The 17,938-nt window shown below is 33.2% G+C and overlaps 1 protein-coding gene across 1 annotated transcript in view; it reads right to left on the minus strand.

Moving 5' to 3' along the window:
• Positions 1–4,946: 4,946 nt before the first annotated feature.
• Positions 4,947–17,938, minus strand: part of LOC116424750 (uncharacterized) — a 119,183-nt gene continuing 106,191 nt past the window's right edge. Inside the window, exons 18-27 of the mRNA XM_076368040.1 lie at positions 17,145–17,343; positions 15,103–15,302; positions 14,451–14,550; positions 14,163–14,348; positions 13,677–13,969; positions 12,926–13,013; positions 12,311–12,481; positions 11,955–12,140; positions 10,964–11,256; positions 4,947–7,421 (exon numbers count right to left, since the gene is read on the minus strand). Coding sequence (XP_076224155.1) covers positions 6,942–7,421; positions 10,964–11,256; positions 11,955–12,140; positions 12,311–12,481; positions 12,926–13,013; positions 13,677–13,969; positions 14,163–14,348; positions 14,451–14,550; positions 15,103–15,302; positions 17,145–17,343 — 2,196 coding nt within the window. The 3' untranslated portion in view covers positions 4,947–6,941. The remainder of the gene's footprint in view (positions 7,422–10,963; positions 11,257–11,954; positions 12,141–12,310; positions 12,482–12,925; positions 13,014–13,676; positions 13,970–14,162; positions 14,349–14,450; positions 14,551–15,102; positions 15,303–17,144; positions 17,344–17,938) is intronic.

Consider the following 17,938-nt stretch of genomic DNA (forward strand, 5'->3'; position numbering starts at 1 on the left):
ACCACTTAACTCTTTGGCTACGATAGAAGCAAGGAACTTTTCGTGGCAGTTAGGTCTAAAATCAACCAATTTCTGTCATCTTGCTTTTTCAAGTGGTGGGGACCTTGCCTTGAGGCTAATAGAAGGCTTGACGATGAAGCAGGATTCGTAAAACCTAGGAGTCGTAGTCTGTTTCGATGTATGTTTCAGAGTGTATAGGGCCCCTGAAACATACAGAATATTGTCCTGTAAAAAACTATTGTTGTTAACCAGGTTCAACATCTGTCAATTTTGATCGTTGACCTTTGCAGGTAAAAATGAGCGCACGTTCTAAGTACCGTATCAATGTCCTGCAACGGAGAACATGCTTTTGTATCGGACTTGTCTACTCATGTTTCACTGGAGTCTTGTTCATCAGTCATGCCAGGCTTTCTGATGCCTGTCATAACTTCACTTGAGTTGCCGATATTTTTAAATGATCGGCATGTGGTCGAAATGGTTTTACGACAGCAGCAGTGAGGAGGATTGTTTGGAAACTGACAGTCTTCTTCTATCCTGAATCGCCTTTCTTTTGCCAACTAATGCAGGAGGCCAGCATCCAGCATCGATGCTAGTTGTAGCTGCTGCGGCGACTTTTAGGTTTCACGATGCAAGTTGCAGCGTGTGTAGCGCGGCGTCAGTGCTAATTAGCAGTTGCCAATATAATAGCGCAATAGGTAATAATATATGAGAACAATAAATTGTTAAAACAATAAAAACTAATAAAAAAATATTTACAATGCTGTGAAACTAGAATCTGAATTCAACTTCATAATCTTATCCATAATCTTCATCCCAAAATTCTTCTGAAAAGACGAATTCTCATCTTCACAAATATTTAAAAATTACAATTTTCTGATGGAGATGGTGTGTTTAGCAACTGTGGAAACCGCTTCACCGAACGTTTTTATTGGAAAGTCAAAATTTGTCATTTCCACCATCTGCGCGGTTATGTAGACCGCCGATGAGCTACCGAGGTCTTGATCTGAACAGAGGTAAGAACGTCATAACACTCTATAGGAGAAAGTAGGGTAAGATGGAAAGCTTCTTTTTTAATCGTAATAACAAAATATCTGGAGCACTAGTTGCATGAAATCTTTTTTTGAAATCTTAAGTAGATCTTTGGCTATAAGGAAATAAAAGATTTTTTTAATAAAAATATTTTGTTATGAAGGAAGATATGATTTTCTAAAAGTATTGAAATATTCGCTCCGCAAAAATGATAGGGTAAAACGGAATACTCGTGTAAAATCATATTAAAATATAAAATCTTTATTTTTACTAAATCAAAATTGCTAGCTGAATGTACGTAATTATTAACTGACATAAATAAACTGTAAGTAACAATTGAATCGACGGAGGAAAGGGAATATTTTGCAAATATTTTTGGCTTTTCTTTTCGAACAACGCGGAGAGGGGAGATTTTTCTTAAATACGTCATCAAAATTGCTGAGTTATAATAATAGCAGATTGCAGTTGCTCGTAATATAAAAAAAACTTTTCTACTAAATCAAAATTGCTAGCTGAACATATTTAATTGTTAGCTGATGTGAGTAAACCACAAATATATATGATTTTATCAATAAAAATCACAAATAAATGTGTCATCTTCTTTTCTGCACTGGTGCAATCTAATTTGTCAGTTCTTCTCTAATCTTCGATACTAATTTGCTATACACCAATACGATTACACGTAATCAATTAAAACTATAAACAAAGCACATACCAAGAGACTTTTCTTGCCCCTGTATCGACTCGCTATCCATTAAAACCTGGCCTGGTATGTACATGTGTAGAGTGTTCCATTTTACTCCACGCTAACAATAACTTGTTCCGTTTTGCTCCGCACATCATAATTTAGGAAAGCGTTTAAAATTTACAGTTTGTCATGACGTAAAGAAATAACTTAAGTGTCCAAAATACAGCTTACGTTCCGTAGAATCTAGTACTATAGTCATCTTGTTCAATTTTTTAACCGAAACGTAAAAAGAATACTTCAAACAGCTGTATAAGATCAAAAATTTGTCACTGAATATATTTTTAACGCTCTTAATTGAAAAATAATTCATGCACTACTTTGCAGTCATTCACAAATTACATCGAGAACTTATTAGAACTATGTCATGCAATGTGAACTCGATACGAGCTCTTTGTCTATGAAAAACATTATTGTTTCGTTTTACTCTACTTCCCACTATTTTGTTCAATTTAATTTATAATCATTTATCAAATTCAAACTTCTGCAACGATTATTATTTTCGTAACTTAACTTATTTCGAAATTCTATATAACTTTGATTTGTTACTTTTAATTCTGTTAATCGTAGATTTTTGAGTATTCTAATCTGTCATTAAATGTATATAATATATTTACCATATCATATATACTCTGTATATAATGTGTAGATAAAATGTACTTACTAAATTTAGATGGGAGATCAAATTTTGGCTTTTGCGGCAAGAATGATAGTATTCTAAAATATAAACGTTATTGTATAGTTTAGGCACGTAATTCAGTTTTTCTTGTCACAGTTTTTCCTTTGGATAAAATTGGTTACGGCATTTTCTTTGCGCATTTTTAGAGAACGTTTTATTATTTTACTGTATCAAAAAAGATGCCCATACTATAGTGAATTAAAATTTTTATTGTTGTGATAGTTATTGTAGAAAATTTCTTTTCGTGTATTATGTTGTATAACAATAATAATTATTACTACAACTTTTATCGTGCTAGGAGGCGATCTCTCCGAAGTTGTAATAGGAGATTCGGTTCGAGCGCCTGGCGCAATATGAGACTGTTTTTGAGAAGTGCTTAAAGCACGTGGCCCGATGGTGGACCATAAATTAAGTCTCCCATCGCTGGCGAAAGCGGGGCTGCACCCAGTCACAGTCGAACCATTGCGTAGAATAGATCTTGTATTTTAAACCGTATCATAATAAACGTACTCCTTATTTTCCATATTAATTTTACTGTTTCTGCCCACTGCACCTCTGATATAAACCTCAAAATTACTACAACTTTTAATAAGTTTTTACTTTGATGTGTACTTACATAGAATGTTATAAACAGTACATAAGTCATCTAATTTTCATTTAAATAAATTTCATTAAAAGTTGTATATTTAATGCTAACTTTCAAACTTTGAATGTATTATATTCTTTTTTGTTTCATTCAGAGACTTTAATTTTAGCCATGTTTAAAATAAATATAATATTTGTGTAGTATTTTTGTTCTGTTAAAAGTAATAAGGGGTTTCATACATTCCACAAAAATAAGTAAATTTTTAATAATTAATTCATATATTTTATTACGTAAAATGATGATACACAGTATATAAATATAAGTCTGCAAACGATTTAAGTATTAAACAGAATATTGCAATTCTATATAATATGTGTCAAGCATGGAATTGACATGATAACATTGATCTATCTTATAATAACATTTAAATAAAACTCAATAAAATATTATTCTCACGTAGCAGGTATCATACTATGTAATCATATGTTATTTTACTTTCATTTAAGCACGCTATACTTAACTGGCAGTTATTCTGTTATATTTCGATTGGCTGTGAACGTATAATTATAAGAACGATCTGTGCATGAAAGGATTGGTTAGAACTTTATATTGTCAAAAGGAGTAAAATAGAAGGTATTAAAATTTTGCTCTTATTTATTCCCATTCCTTTTTTCTATCGCTCTGTCTATCGAAAGAGAAGCTTGAAAGCCTCTTTCATGTGCACGTTTTCAAACACGCGGACAAACATCCGAGACTAGAGAAAAATGCAAATTCTTTTTCCTTGCAATTGCATTGGAAGATCTGGGAAAGTAAGTGGAAGCTTTTATGCAGATGCGTGTTCGATTTCCAGCACACATGTCAGCTCCAGTTATCTGAACTCGTGCTCTTTGTTAAGCCTTCGCGCGATCAAAGGTCGTGGTTATTCGCGGTGTATACGTCGATCTTGGTTGAACTATGAAATATAGCTTGTTCAAACAGCGGTTTCTATTGATAAATCTTCACTAACATAAATAAAATATCGTATTAATAATACTTCCTCTCGTGTTATTTACGTTAGACCGTTGTACGCGGAGTATTGAATTTTATAGCATTGCATTACATTATGGATAAGATGAAAATTTCATAGATTAATGTAAATTATTCAGATTAGATGCAGTTTAGGCAGTAAGTTTGTAATATTTTCATCAGATCGTGAATAATAAGAAGTGATTCTGTTAATTTGCAGTTGATTTAAAATGAAGTTTAATATTAACCGGCATAAAGTATTGTCTGCCATAATTGCCACTAAGTAATATTTAATTAATTTCATCGCAAAACGGGTTAGATTATTTAAATAGTAAAGTGAAGATCTTCATTTAATGTGAGAAAAGTGACAAATTATTAAATACTAATTGGTAGAGAGCTATTAATATTCTAATGTATAAAATTAATCACTTCGTGTATTACATTCTAATAAATGAATTTTAATTAAAAAAGCGTTTAATGCACGGTGGTTAAAATTTCAATCCTTGGTACATTCAGGAAATTTTTAATCAAAGACCATGCAGTACAATAATTTTTTTAATTCAATCGAATTAATATCTTGCTTTCTTTCAGTAAATAGTCATCGAATAGAAAATGTATTCATAAAATAACGACCTTGTGAAGGTGGTAAATAAAAGATGTTTTTAACTGAAGTATGCGAAAAAATATTTGAAAATTATATAAACTTGTTGTAAACAGAACATTTTTACATAAAGAAAAGCATTTACCCGAAAAAGAAGTCGATAACACACAATACGGTACGCACATTATCTACGTTATCTAAGTCTATATAGGAGGACTGATTAGAAGTTGCCATACAGATTACGGATGTTCATGTAAATTCAGAATTTTCTACACTAACTTATAAACAGAAAAACTCAATAGAAAATTAATGTTTCGCTTTATTGGTTTTAACACGTTAATCGCAGTATATAAGTATTATCAAATATTTTCAAATCCGCTCGTAATATCTATGTGTTCTGATTTGGCACTTACTACTAATGCAAGTATCCAATGACATAGTGTATTAACACATTGTTGACCGGCAGTTTTACACAGGAGTTGTCCCATGTCACCGGTTATTATTCCGTAATTAAGTATGAAAGAGAAACCATCTAAATAAACTTTAATATACTTTATTTAGATATAACAAATTTGAACGAAACTTTGAATATATCTTCCATATAACTTTTAATATTTTACTTCTGCAATATTCAATACTGCCTTGCGTTTCAAAAATTGAAATAGCTAATGCACGTGCAAGCACAAGTTAACTCTTGACCGGTCAATAATGTGCTAAAGTATATTTTTTATGAATGTGTATAACGACATTTTCATTATCCTTCATAATCGACTATTAGCCCCTTGACCTACAATATCGACTGAGCCTCGTGACGAAAATTTTAAACTGAATTTGACATAATTCAGCGTTATTTACTTTTTTCAAATATAAATGAAGTAATAATTTTCTATTATCAATCATTAACCTTTGGAATAAACATAATGTAATAGTATAGTAGTAGTAGTAATAGATAAAGCAACAGTATCGATTACAGTTAAGAAATAAATCATAGGACAAGGGGTTCATCGCTTTTCTTAGTCCGTGCACGAAAACGTGTTCATAAAAGATATCTGCGGTGTCGATCTTTCGAAGGTCTCTTTCAACAATCCTCAGGAATAAGGGTCTGCACCACAGCTTCCAGTGGCTTCTATGAAAGACCTTTATTTAATGCAAAATACATAGATAGTTACAATAGCGATATATTATACGGAGTAATCAGTGATTGAACTATTCATCGTTCCGCGAGTTCGTCGCGCCCGGGGGCGGACGTTGATTGGCAGTTTGCGACGAGGACGCTGGTCCCCGCACTTTTTGGCATCAAGCATCATCTCAGACCCCAGCTGCACGGTAGCCGTTGTTATTGCGTACGCCACGAGAAAGAGATTCGATAACTTATCTAACAGGTTCTTCGAATATCTCGTTACATATTATATACACACAATCGTTGCCTCTCTACGTCGCACCATTGTGGAGGTCTCTGTTGCACGTGTATTAAACCTAATCGTATTTCAATCCGTGGACCTTTTGGTAATTAACGTATCCGTGTATTAGAAGCTACTATTCTCTAATATCCGATAATACGGAGTCGCTATTTCCTACGATTCAGATCGTTCAGAGGCTTGGTTCAATTGGAACTCGATCATTCGGATTCTAAAATTATAAGTATACTATAAATATTTCGAAAAATTTGATGGCAAGCCTTCATTTGCTTGGGCTGTAAGATGCTCAATCCAATCGGTAATTTTCTGTTGCATGTGCATTAATGTATCTTTGTTTTCATTTGTGTAATTTTTAATATTTGGATATCTAGGAATTTAAACATTTCAGGGCTTGTAATAAAAATTAACCGGTTCACCCTTTATTTTGATTCAACAGAACTAAGATATTTATGCTTTCTCATAATAAAATGTTAAATACTATTCATGGCACAATAGTAAAACGAGTTAGAGTTTCAAAACAATTCTTTGAATGAAACTTCACCCTCTCGTATAATAGTATCCGCTTGCTTTCTTATTATCATTCCTACTTGCGATTTATTGTTATCAGCGATAAAACCGCGTGGACAATCAAACAGTGAAATCAGCATTGTATTTTTGAATCGTACGTGTGCATAAACAATTACACAAATTAAAATGCACAAGTTTACTGCAAACACTCTTCTAATTTTACCAATTCCTTAATTATCGTCTAAAGTCACCAGCTATACACAGATTTGACAATAGCCACCGATTTCAAATGTATTGATGTACGTTGTAGCGTAGGGTGCACGAATTCGTTTAATACACGTACAAAACGCTGACCTCTATGTCACTGGGGTTTACTTTTCTGGGATTTGCGATATCCTTTCCGGTCTGCGGCTTCTGCCCCTCCTCTGGTAATGAGGGGGCACGCGTCTGTTCGGGTTTCTTCCTCTGCCAGGTGCGTGTTGCCTTTGGCGACCCGGGTAGTTCGTGTAATGCTGCGGAGGATATTGAATGTTACCGGGACTCTCCCTCTGGCCGTTCAGCAAGTAAGGTGGCAGCGTTCTGGCGTGCGGATTCTCCATGACGCGACGGCGAAGACAGACCGCGCAGCGACTCACTCGCGACGTGTGGTCCGCTTTCAGGGTCTGCTGTGCCGGCTTGCGGAACATCTCGTAGTCCTCGATCGTTGCCAGCCAGTAGGACGTGGCAGTGGAAAAGTAGTTGCAAGTGCCGAGACCGCGGCACTCGATGAACGGTCTCGCGCGGAACTCTTCGAGACAGGAGCCGGGCGAGATCAGCGACTGACCGCCTCCTTCTGCGCCCGCATCACGGTGCTGCAAATTTTCAATTCGGATTAAGCGATTTAGTTAAATATTAATACGTTGATTGCTGCACGATTTCATACAGCAAAATACACAGAATGGGAGAAATATAATATTAAATCATTTGATTGAATTATTTTATTATTATTGCACGTTCATCCAGATGAACGTCACCACATTAGATAGGATTATTTATAATATAGAAATGTTTTCAAGTAATCATTGTTTAATCAGAAGAATACTGGTGTTACTTTGGTTTTGGTATAATAGTGATTGCGATACTATATAGTATAATATCGATGATAAAATAATCCCGATTTTAAATCGCTAAGCTACTGCATAAAAATATTTTGGAAATTGTAGTAGAAACAGAAAAACCGAATAAATGACTGATAAATACCGGTGAACACATTGGTGAATATACCGGTGGTGGCATCACATTATACTGGTATTTTCGTTTTTCGGTTTTTAGAAAAATTATGAAAAAAAAACGAAAGATAGTACAGTAATACTGATAGTCTATATATCTGTTTAATTCTCTGGCTTTTATGGATTAAGCGCTGAAAGGAACAATGGAATAAAAATAGATGTAGCTTTATGAATAGACTGCGGAGTTTCGTGCGTGCCAATAATTTTTTTGTAAATTTATTTTTAAGAACAAGAATGAAGTGTTCTCAATAGTTATTGTGAATTGTTAACCATATAGTGAAATCTTTATGATTATTTTGACTAGTTCTGTACCTATACTACAAATACGTTGGTCTTATTCATGAGATTATCAATCAATTTGATATTTAAAATTTGTTTCCATTAGAATTTTTAATTTTCATAAAAACTAACGAATTGTTGCATGTTCATTACATTCTACATTCTACATTCAAGTGTAGAATGATGCATGCCATGTTCTAATTTGTTTCTTCAAAACTTTATCATTTATCGATAAACATTTGTTTGATTACTATTGAAAGAAGATATATTTTAAAAATGTTTTTACATTTACGTTTAAAAAAATGTCCATCACTATTGTACGTCATCTTTGTTAAACAGTATTTCTGGTACATTATTTACATTATTTACATTATTACATTATTAGCATAAACTCTTCTTTTAACGTAGTCACGAACGTACAAATTTGAAACGTTCAAAACGAGGGAACGCAATGATCAATTAGAGTCTGCAGACTAAATATTCTCAAAGTCTGCTGTTTATTGAAGAGGGAACGTAATATTATTAGAAAGAATTGATATTATGATTTGAATAGTCCAAATTTTTCTTTCTGTATGAATTTTTCCCTTGCTGCACAGGACAGAGAGTTAACCACAATCGTAAATATTTTGTTTATGCAAATTTGACTCTGGTATCAAGTCTTAAACAATTTTAACAAATTATATGCTCCATTATTTTCTGTAAATTGTACTTGCTCAAATTGCAAACACTATAAATTATAACAAGGACCGTTTTCTTCGATAAACATTACTTAAATACTCCAAATTAATAGCTCCGAAGTCTTTGATTTTTCTCGAATTGTTTGCGTTTCGAGAAATGTTTAAAAATTGAAATTTTTATCTAAATTTCTTCCGTGAAAAATTACCATTTTGTAGGCATAAGCTTATATAATCAGGACACGAAATTCAAAGTCGAACAAAATTAATCATTTGTTTTGTTCGAAGAAGTAACATAGGTAGCAGTTTAGTATACGTTTCTGAAGTAACAGCATAATCTAAGAGTGAGAACTTCCATAAAGTTTAATGCTTTTATTAAACGATATTTTCTATAGCACCTGACGTGCATTTTTGCAATATTCGAAAAATAGATATCGATAGACAATCAAGTTTTTACGTATCGTGAGAAATGAAAAGAAACTTGTTTAGCTTAGTCTGACTATTTTTGAGAATATGTATTAAAAGAAAATTATTAGCGCATTCAGCTCTAATAGGAGTGTGTTAAACGCTGTTTGCGATCCAATAACACTTTACTGATAACAAGGGTTGACAGAAAGCCAATAATGTTTCGTAGCTGCATAATGTAAAATACACGTGTATATGAAACAAAATATGACGTGCGCGGTATATACCTACTCGGTACCTCAGTAGCTTTCCATCCCAGTTTTGTTCCCGTACCGCGGTTCAATTACAACTTTAGATCGAGGTATATTCTAGTTTCAAGTTTCTACACCAGTTACTAACCTTTTAAGACGTTTAGGGTTTTTCAGCTATTTTGCATCGCACGAGAACACCAATAAATATTTTCAGCTTCGAAGTGTTTCACCCACGGCGATTGAAAGTGAGTTAATTACAAGTCTATGTTCATTTTTAGTTTAACCCTTTGCACTCGATTTATTTTCAATGTTGAGTGTAAACTTGTATTCATTTTTAGGGAAATGAAATAAAGTAATTTACAGCAGTAGAATGCAACGTTCTATATTTATTTTATTTATTATTATTATAATGAGATTTCATTTTCATAATCTTTTGAAGTGTGGTACTTTTTAAAACAATTTCCAACGTTCAATAACAAATTTGTATTGCCATCTCCAGCATGACATACGAGCGCAAAGAGTTAAATTCATTGTTACTACAATTGGTTCTAATATAGGATACAATGAAACGATATATTGCTACCTTGACGTTACTCTATACAAATTTTTCTAATCATCAGGTTTTCTCGAGAACATTTTCAACGTAGACCGGGACTACGTAATTAGTTCCAGCTTTGAGTTTAGACATTTTAAGAAAGTGCGATATATATCTATGACACTATAAGTATATCATATCAAAGTTTCCCCATAGATATTCTATTTCTTGTCTTATACGTATTTTAAATTCTTAGTAGAAATTATTATAAAAGTCACCTGGCGTGGAAAACTGTTTCATCGTGTACCAAATTTGGTAAATTCATACGGCGCTGAATATATCGAATGAAACTGTTAAAATATTGAATTAATTATAAAATAACTGTAATGTACTGTCTTTTCCGTTTTGAGGAAACAATTACAAAATGCAATATATTAACTAAAATAAGAAATTTTTATTTCCTTGAAAGTTGAAAAAAGTTCTACTTGCATGGGAACATTTATTCCGTTCTAGAAAAGTTAAAATCGTGATAAACAGATCTGCTGGAAACGCTTTGGGATATGTAGATAATATCTAAAGTTAAAACCTTAAGATGCTAAGTGAAGTTTTATCTGGTCTAGCATACTATAGAAGTCTTCTATATTTATCTCTGTCTTCGGTTTCTTAAATAATGGTAATTAACAAAATATTCCCAACTTTTATATTTCAACTTTAATATCTGTTCGAACGTGTACGGATCCTTAAGAACTTTTATTAATCGAATAGAATATTTGTACCCGTTGAAACTGAATTCTTCTAACGTAGTTCAAGTATTAATGTACAAAGTTAACTTAAAACAGGAAAGAAATGATTTGAAAATAATGTTCAATAAATAACTTTCATTTATGAGAGTTAACAGTTTCATTGTTCCGGTTGAAACGTTGCTTATGCACGATGATTTTGATGATGTTGTAATGATTATAAGGTAGAAAGTGTACGTACCATGAGGAAACTGTAACCAATCCAAGCTTCTTCCCAACCACCCGGACATTCGGGTATAGACATAGTCTGGCTGTGCACTGCGATCATTCGAGTCGGTGCTTCGCAAACGGAGCACCTGGAGATGTATCTTCCGACTTCCGGTGAAGGTATTGGCGCCATAGACATAGGCATGGGTTCTGTGGTACTTAACCAGTAGCTGTAGTCATTACGGTTCGCGTAATCGCACACGTTGTTAATGTTGCAGAACATGAAAGGCATGGTGGAGAATTTTCTGACACAGCTGCCCGCGGCACCTGGTAAAAGAAATCGGTTTAACAATATTAAAAATCTTCATACAATAAATATTCAAAAATATTCAATATTTAATATATTCGGTGCATCAGTACACGTATTCAATATTTTTCCCAAGCGAACTAAAAGCACACGGTACTTTAATAGTATTCGACGTTATTCATGAATATTTGAAAGGAATATTCAATTTTTATTATTTATGTTATTTATGCACAAATATTTATCAATAAGAAATATGTTACTCTGAAAATGTTGACCTGTCGTTGTATAAAAGTTGTATAAAAAGGTTCTATAAAAAGTGAACTCTGGACCTGTCACTTTTTGCACTGCACGGCTGTGCGTTATATAATACACGATTAAAACATTGTTTTATCATTAAGAGATTGGAATTTTTAGATCTTTAACCCCTTGCCTTACAATAACGTGTGAGACTCGTGGTGAACAATTTAAATAGGATTTAACGAACATAAACATTACTCAATTCTTTTGAATTCAAATGAAATATTATTCTTCCGTTATTAATTATTATTCTGTAGTGCAAACGTAGATATAGAAAACGCATAGAATGGTCCTCCTTTTCTACTAAATTATTACTGACAAAGTTGTTGTATCTATCACAGATGAAAAATAAATCATAGGGCAAGGAGTTAATTACACCTGTTCTAATTAATCGTGAAACATTAAAGGATGGTTTTCATACCAAGATCTTGTCCGTATGCATGTCCATTGCCCATTATGTGCAATAGCGAGAAACCGTCCCAGAGTTTCACCGTGTTCTTCGGACACATGGGTATCATTTCGGATTGCGAGTGTCGAGCAAAATGGAAACCTCTGTTTCGTGGACCTGGACCCGGAGCCGCTGGAAGTCCTGCTACCCCAGGATATCCTAGAAATACGTAGATATTTTGTAGAAATACGTTTAATATCTATGAATATAAATTTTTAATTGTATTGATCTTTTTACCGACTACAGAATAAAATTGTTATGCAAACACAGCGTAACTGAAACTTATTGTCGCAACAAAAATCTATTTTATCAATTAATAGTTACTATACCTGGAAGTCCTTGTCGACCAACTGGACCAGGAAGACCAGGATAACCTTCAGGACCTTCTTTACCTTCTGGTCCTTGAGGTCCTGGTAAACCCATCATTCCTTCTTCTCCTGGCCTTCCAGGAAATCCGTCTCTACCAGGTTCACCCAATATTCCTTGCAGCCCAGGGAAACCTATAAAAAGAGTCGTATTGATTAGATTTGAATTTAAAATTAAATTATCAATTTTATTGAGTTAATCCTCGAGTAGTCACGTACACATTTTTAATGTGAGCGGTCACGTGGATGACAATTGTCATGCACTGTTAGTTTTCCAATTAAACACGATACTTGGACATCATGTACTCTTAATACTACTGTGACGTCTTTAAGCGTTTTCAACTTGAGATTAAACAAAGATAATGAGTATACCCTCTAAAATGAACCTTATAATACAGACCCGAACCCACCAACAGAAAAAAGATGTCTCATGTTTTCAATTTGATAGATAAGAACTATTATCCGTGTGACCACTCAAGGGTTAAATAGAATTTTTAAAGCAGTAACTTAAACGTAATAAGTCATTTTATCAAAGTGATTTTGTTTTATTTGTACAATTGTTGGAATAACTTATTGTACCTGGTAATCCTATGGGTCCTATATCACCGGGCATTCCTTTTCTGGGAATTGGCGAGAATGGATTTATACCGCGATCTCCTTTTGGTCCCTGTTGAGTATGGAGGATTGAGAAAACACTAATAAATATATAATAAATTAAGAAATGTGTGAAACATAGAAAAATTAATGAAGTCTGATAACATTATGTTTTTATCTTTACAATTAATTCAATAATTCGAATAAAGAACATTCAATTTAGTTGTTGATTTTTGAAATTACATTATAAAAATATTATTTTGTACTCAAATGGGAAATTTAAAAATAAGGAATAGAATTACAAAGTAATTGATATAATTTATAAATAATTTTCTACTCAATACAAACTTTTCAACTTTTTATAATGTAAATATTTTGTTCTATAGTAGCGATTAATTTTGATACATAAGAATTACTGATTTTTATGTTATTGTATATTCAAAATAAATTAAATTGTTCAATGTGTTATCTAATGTGTATGCGAGTAGTAATTAATTTTATGTAATTTAAAACATAATTCTATTAATGACATAAAGAATAAATATTACATCAGTTTAGAAATTGTTTACACTTTTAAATAGTAAATTAATATTGTGTATATAACTCCAATATATATATTGCAAGAATAAAATATTTTTAAATATCTTTTAATTCCTAATCGGAGGTATGAATGTTTTAGCTGCATATTCCATTTACTACTTTATTATAAAGCAAAGGGTATACAAAAAGGACTGACTTGTGGGCCTGAAGGTCCGTCCAGTCCAGGTAAACCAGGTTCTCCATGATCACCACGTTCTCCTTTGACTCCGGGCAGCCCCATAAATCCAGGGAGACCTGAATCACCCCTTTCACCTTTGCGTCCTAATCTTCCATTAACTCCGGGCAATCCTGGTTCTCCAGACTGTCCTTTGATAGTGATACCAGGTAAACCGGTGTCTCCTGGATATCCTTTTCGCCCTGGTAGTCCAGGGAGGGTTGGTAATCCTTGCAAACCTGGAGCTCCAGGATAACCCGCGAAACCTTTTGGACCTAATTAACAAAATATGTAAAGCATAATAAGGAAGTAATAATTTATATTTTGGTATACCGGTCCGTTAAGTGTTAAAATCCGTAATTTCTAAGGTCTGAACGGACGAATATACATTTTGCCAGGAATAACAGAATAAACTGTACAATAAACGTTCGTAAACCTAGTGTTAAGATAGGGATAAAAAATACTGACCTTGATTTCCAGGAAGTCCTTTCGGGCCACGGAAACTGAAACCGGGCTCTCCACGAATTCCTTTGGGACCGTTTGGTCCATATTCTCCAGGAGCGCCCTTTTGTCCAGGGATACCTGGGGTGCCAGGTGTACCATCCAATCCGGGTCGTCCATCTTCGCCTGGCTCAGCGTATCCTCCATCTAATCCTGAAGTATTATATTTCATTGTATTAAGATTATATTCACATTAAAATAATATTAAGAACATTCATCCGTAATTTTGTTAACGACTGAGCGTTTTATTTTTACCTGGTAAACCTGGAGGTCCTCGGTTACCAGGGAGACCTGGCAATCCCGATAATCCTGGGAATCCATCGGACCCATAGAACCCTACATCACCTCTTTCACCCTAAGATCATTCGTATAAATATTGTTATATAGATTTGTAAATGTCAGTTTGTGTAGTGAATAAAGTAATCAATTATTATCAAAGTAATTTCGTATTCAATAATTGGATTGGAATAAAGAATCTTTTCTATTTTCAAACCAAGATCATAAGCTACAAAAGTGATTTATCAATTATTTTATATTTTTTAAGTTTGACGAAAAACAAAAGCAAATGTGTATGTATTTTTAAAAGTCGCGTTTTTTAAAGTGCAAAGAATTACTTTCTCCCATTTATTTCTTCAATTACAAAACACCTCATACCATTAAGTATCATTTATTTTATTCGTGGCAGAGGTAAATGTTATTACTAACAATTATTAATACAATAGTGAAGTCCTTACTTTATACTATTATCTATTTGTTTTCGTTACGAAAAATGGTTACATACTAATATTTATTTTGCAATAATCGTCTTTAAATGAGTTAGTACCACCAGTATTCGATGATCGTCATGGCAGTCAATGTATGGATTGATAACGAATAAATGTCAGTACTAACGCCATTAGTTCATTACCTTTCGACCAGATACTCCTATGTATCCTTCGTCACCTGTCTCTCCTTTTGGACCTTGAAGGCCATCAAGACCAGGATTTCCAAAGTCACCTTTTTCTGCTTCAGCGAATGATGGGAAGCCTGGTTCACCCGTGTACCCCTTCTGTCCGGGTGAACCCATCAAACCAGGCATACCTCGGGGACCTACTTCACCGGGCATTCCTAAACAAAAATCACATTAACCTATTAACTATGGAATATAGTTATAAATTGCAAAGTTTATAAGTCTTTCATGGGGTGCGTAACGAAATGATGCAATAACGAGTATATGTCAAACATAGAGCAATGTAAATATCTATGATATATTTTAATGAAAAACTAAGGCAAACTAACGAAGAATTATGTCCTTATTTAAAAGGATAAATAATTCATTGCTGAACAAATTAGTAGATAATATTTTAGTTTTTAAGATGATGTGAAACTTGACAAATGCAGTTAATTAGTTAATGAATTCGTTCTTAACTAATCTGACTGGATGTATATCCGGTGTCAAAGGCTTTTTAGTTAAATGCAAACTACTGAATATTAGTATAATAAATTAGTATAATACAATACGCGGGAATGATTGGTCTCACTGATACTACAATGAGAACTAAGTTCCTTTGTCGGTGTTGATGGGATCGATCAGTTATATTCGTAATGAATGTGTTGAACAAAAATTATTTAACTAATTAATCCACTTGACATCTCACTATCTTTACTTATGTCACTATATCTTGCCAGTAATAGGTAGATTCTACGAGTGTGGACTGCAAAGTTTTGTCTACATTGTGATACCTCTAGTGACAGTAGGAAAATCTGGACAAATCTAATTCCGTCTAGTAAGACAATATCCACTGTATCTCTTCTTCATTGCAGCACCCCCAGCATATGCAGGTGCTTTAAGGAAGTATTCTTGTGTGATATATCAATAATTCTTTTTTTACTTGATATATCGAAAATATAATTCTTTAAAAATGTGCTTTTAAAATTTTATAGCGATATTCGAAAAATAACGAAGTTAAAGATACTTTTGTGCGGTGTGGTCATAACTTGTCTACAAGTCATTAAAACTTTAAATTCGCATCTCTGGAAACTACATTCTTCAAATTGTGTGTCACGATGGCTCAAAGACTATCGCACTAATTGAAGTGAAATTTTCAATGTGACATCACCACGTGTGCAGCTATTGTCGATAGTTCAATCATGCCAAAATATATTTTTATTTTATTTCTACAGTTACCTAAAAACAAAAAAGTATGGAAAAAGAGAAACTTCGAATTCTAAGCACCGCCATTTCTTCAATTTTCAATATATTTCTTTCTTCTCGATAGCTAAATATGTACATTCATACTATTTGAGAATCAATTAGATTTTTTTGTCCGAGATAAGCAGAAATCAGCTGAAATCATGGCAACCTATTTTTCTCCTACTCAACATTGGTGTGTTTTATGACAGCCATTTTTAAATATTATTCAATAAAAAAATTTATAATCATTCTACAAGGATTTTTATCGAATTTTCATACATAATTGGTAACTAAGCGTAAAAGAAAGTACCCGTTGCACTAGAATATACCCTTACTATTTCTAGTTAGCGTACGCTGATATAAACACACATCCGGAAGTTCAAACAACGAATTGTTATTGAATCTTTATCCGTAGAGAAAATTTCTGCTATTGAAATGCAAAGCTGAATATAAATTATTTATAGTGACGAGTATATCGATGTGAGTACAGTGAGACTCTGATGAAAAGGTGAACTCTGCTGTGAAAAAATCGGCCACGAATGGACTATAAAATATAAAATAAAATTGAATGTAGCGTTAACGGAAAGGTATTGCAATAGGCGGACAAATAAATGTGTAGCTTTAAAAATAAAGTATAAAAGTTTCTTTTTGTTCTTATTTCATAAACGTAGTACTCTTCATTTTTTATTTAAGCGTAGACAAAACTTTTTAGTTCATCCTCATACAAAAATAAGGTTATCAAATACAAATTATATAATGTTATATTCTATACATACCTGGTAAACCCATTTGTCCTGGATCACCAGCCAGTCCCGGTTTGCCCCTAAAGCCTGCTGGACCGGGCGGTCCAGATGGACCACGTCCACCTTTTACACCATTTAGACCATGGATACCAGGTGCTCCAGGTCTTCCCTGGAATCCCCAGTCTCCCATTGGGCCTTTGAAACCATCCGGTCCCATATCACCAATTTCTCCCTGCATACAAAATGTTCAGTTTAAACAGTAATTTAATGAATAATCAGAAATCGACAGAACTGATTAATGTTATATATTAAAAAGAATAAAAAAAATTAAATACGAAATATGATGGTGGATCGTACATCTTAGAATGAGAAATTCAATTTAATCTATATTCTTGTATCATCGATAACATAAAAATACGAATATCATTATTAAAGTATAAGTAGTTTCTGAATGAAAAATATTAGTTAAATGTTGAAATTTCCATTTTAAAGTGATAATGTTTTGAAGAATATGTAGTGCCCACGCGCATATTTTGTAAACAAGTAAAATGGTTATAACAAAACATTTAACCCTTAACGAAGCAATGCCGCCATATAAGCAGCATGGCACTTTTACTTATTGGGTTCAATACCGCGTATGTGATGGCAAAAATCTTTTTATTATCTTTATCACTGTTATTGTTGTAATATTTACAATTAACATGTTAAGTCTTGTGTTAGGTTACTTTTGTGGATTTGTTTCCGCTTATTATCTATGTGACGGTATTTTTTGTCAATAAGTAAACTGAAATATTTCCGGAGTCCGTTAAGGATTAGAATTGAGACCG

Source organism: Nomia melanderi, chromosome 5, assembly GCF_051020985.1.
Source record: "Nomia melanderi isolate GNS246 chromosome 5, iyNomMela1, whole genome shotgun sequence".
NCBI lineage: Eukaryota > Metazoa > Arthropoda > Insecta > Hymenoptera > Halictidae > Nomia > Nomia melanderi.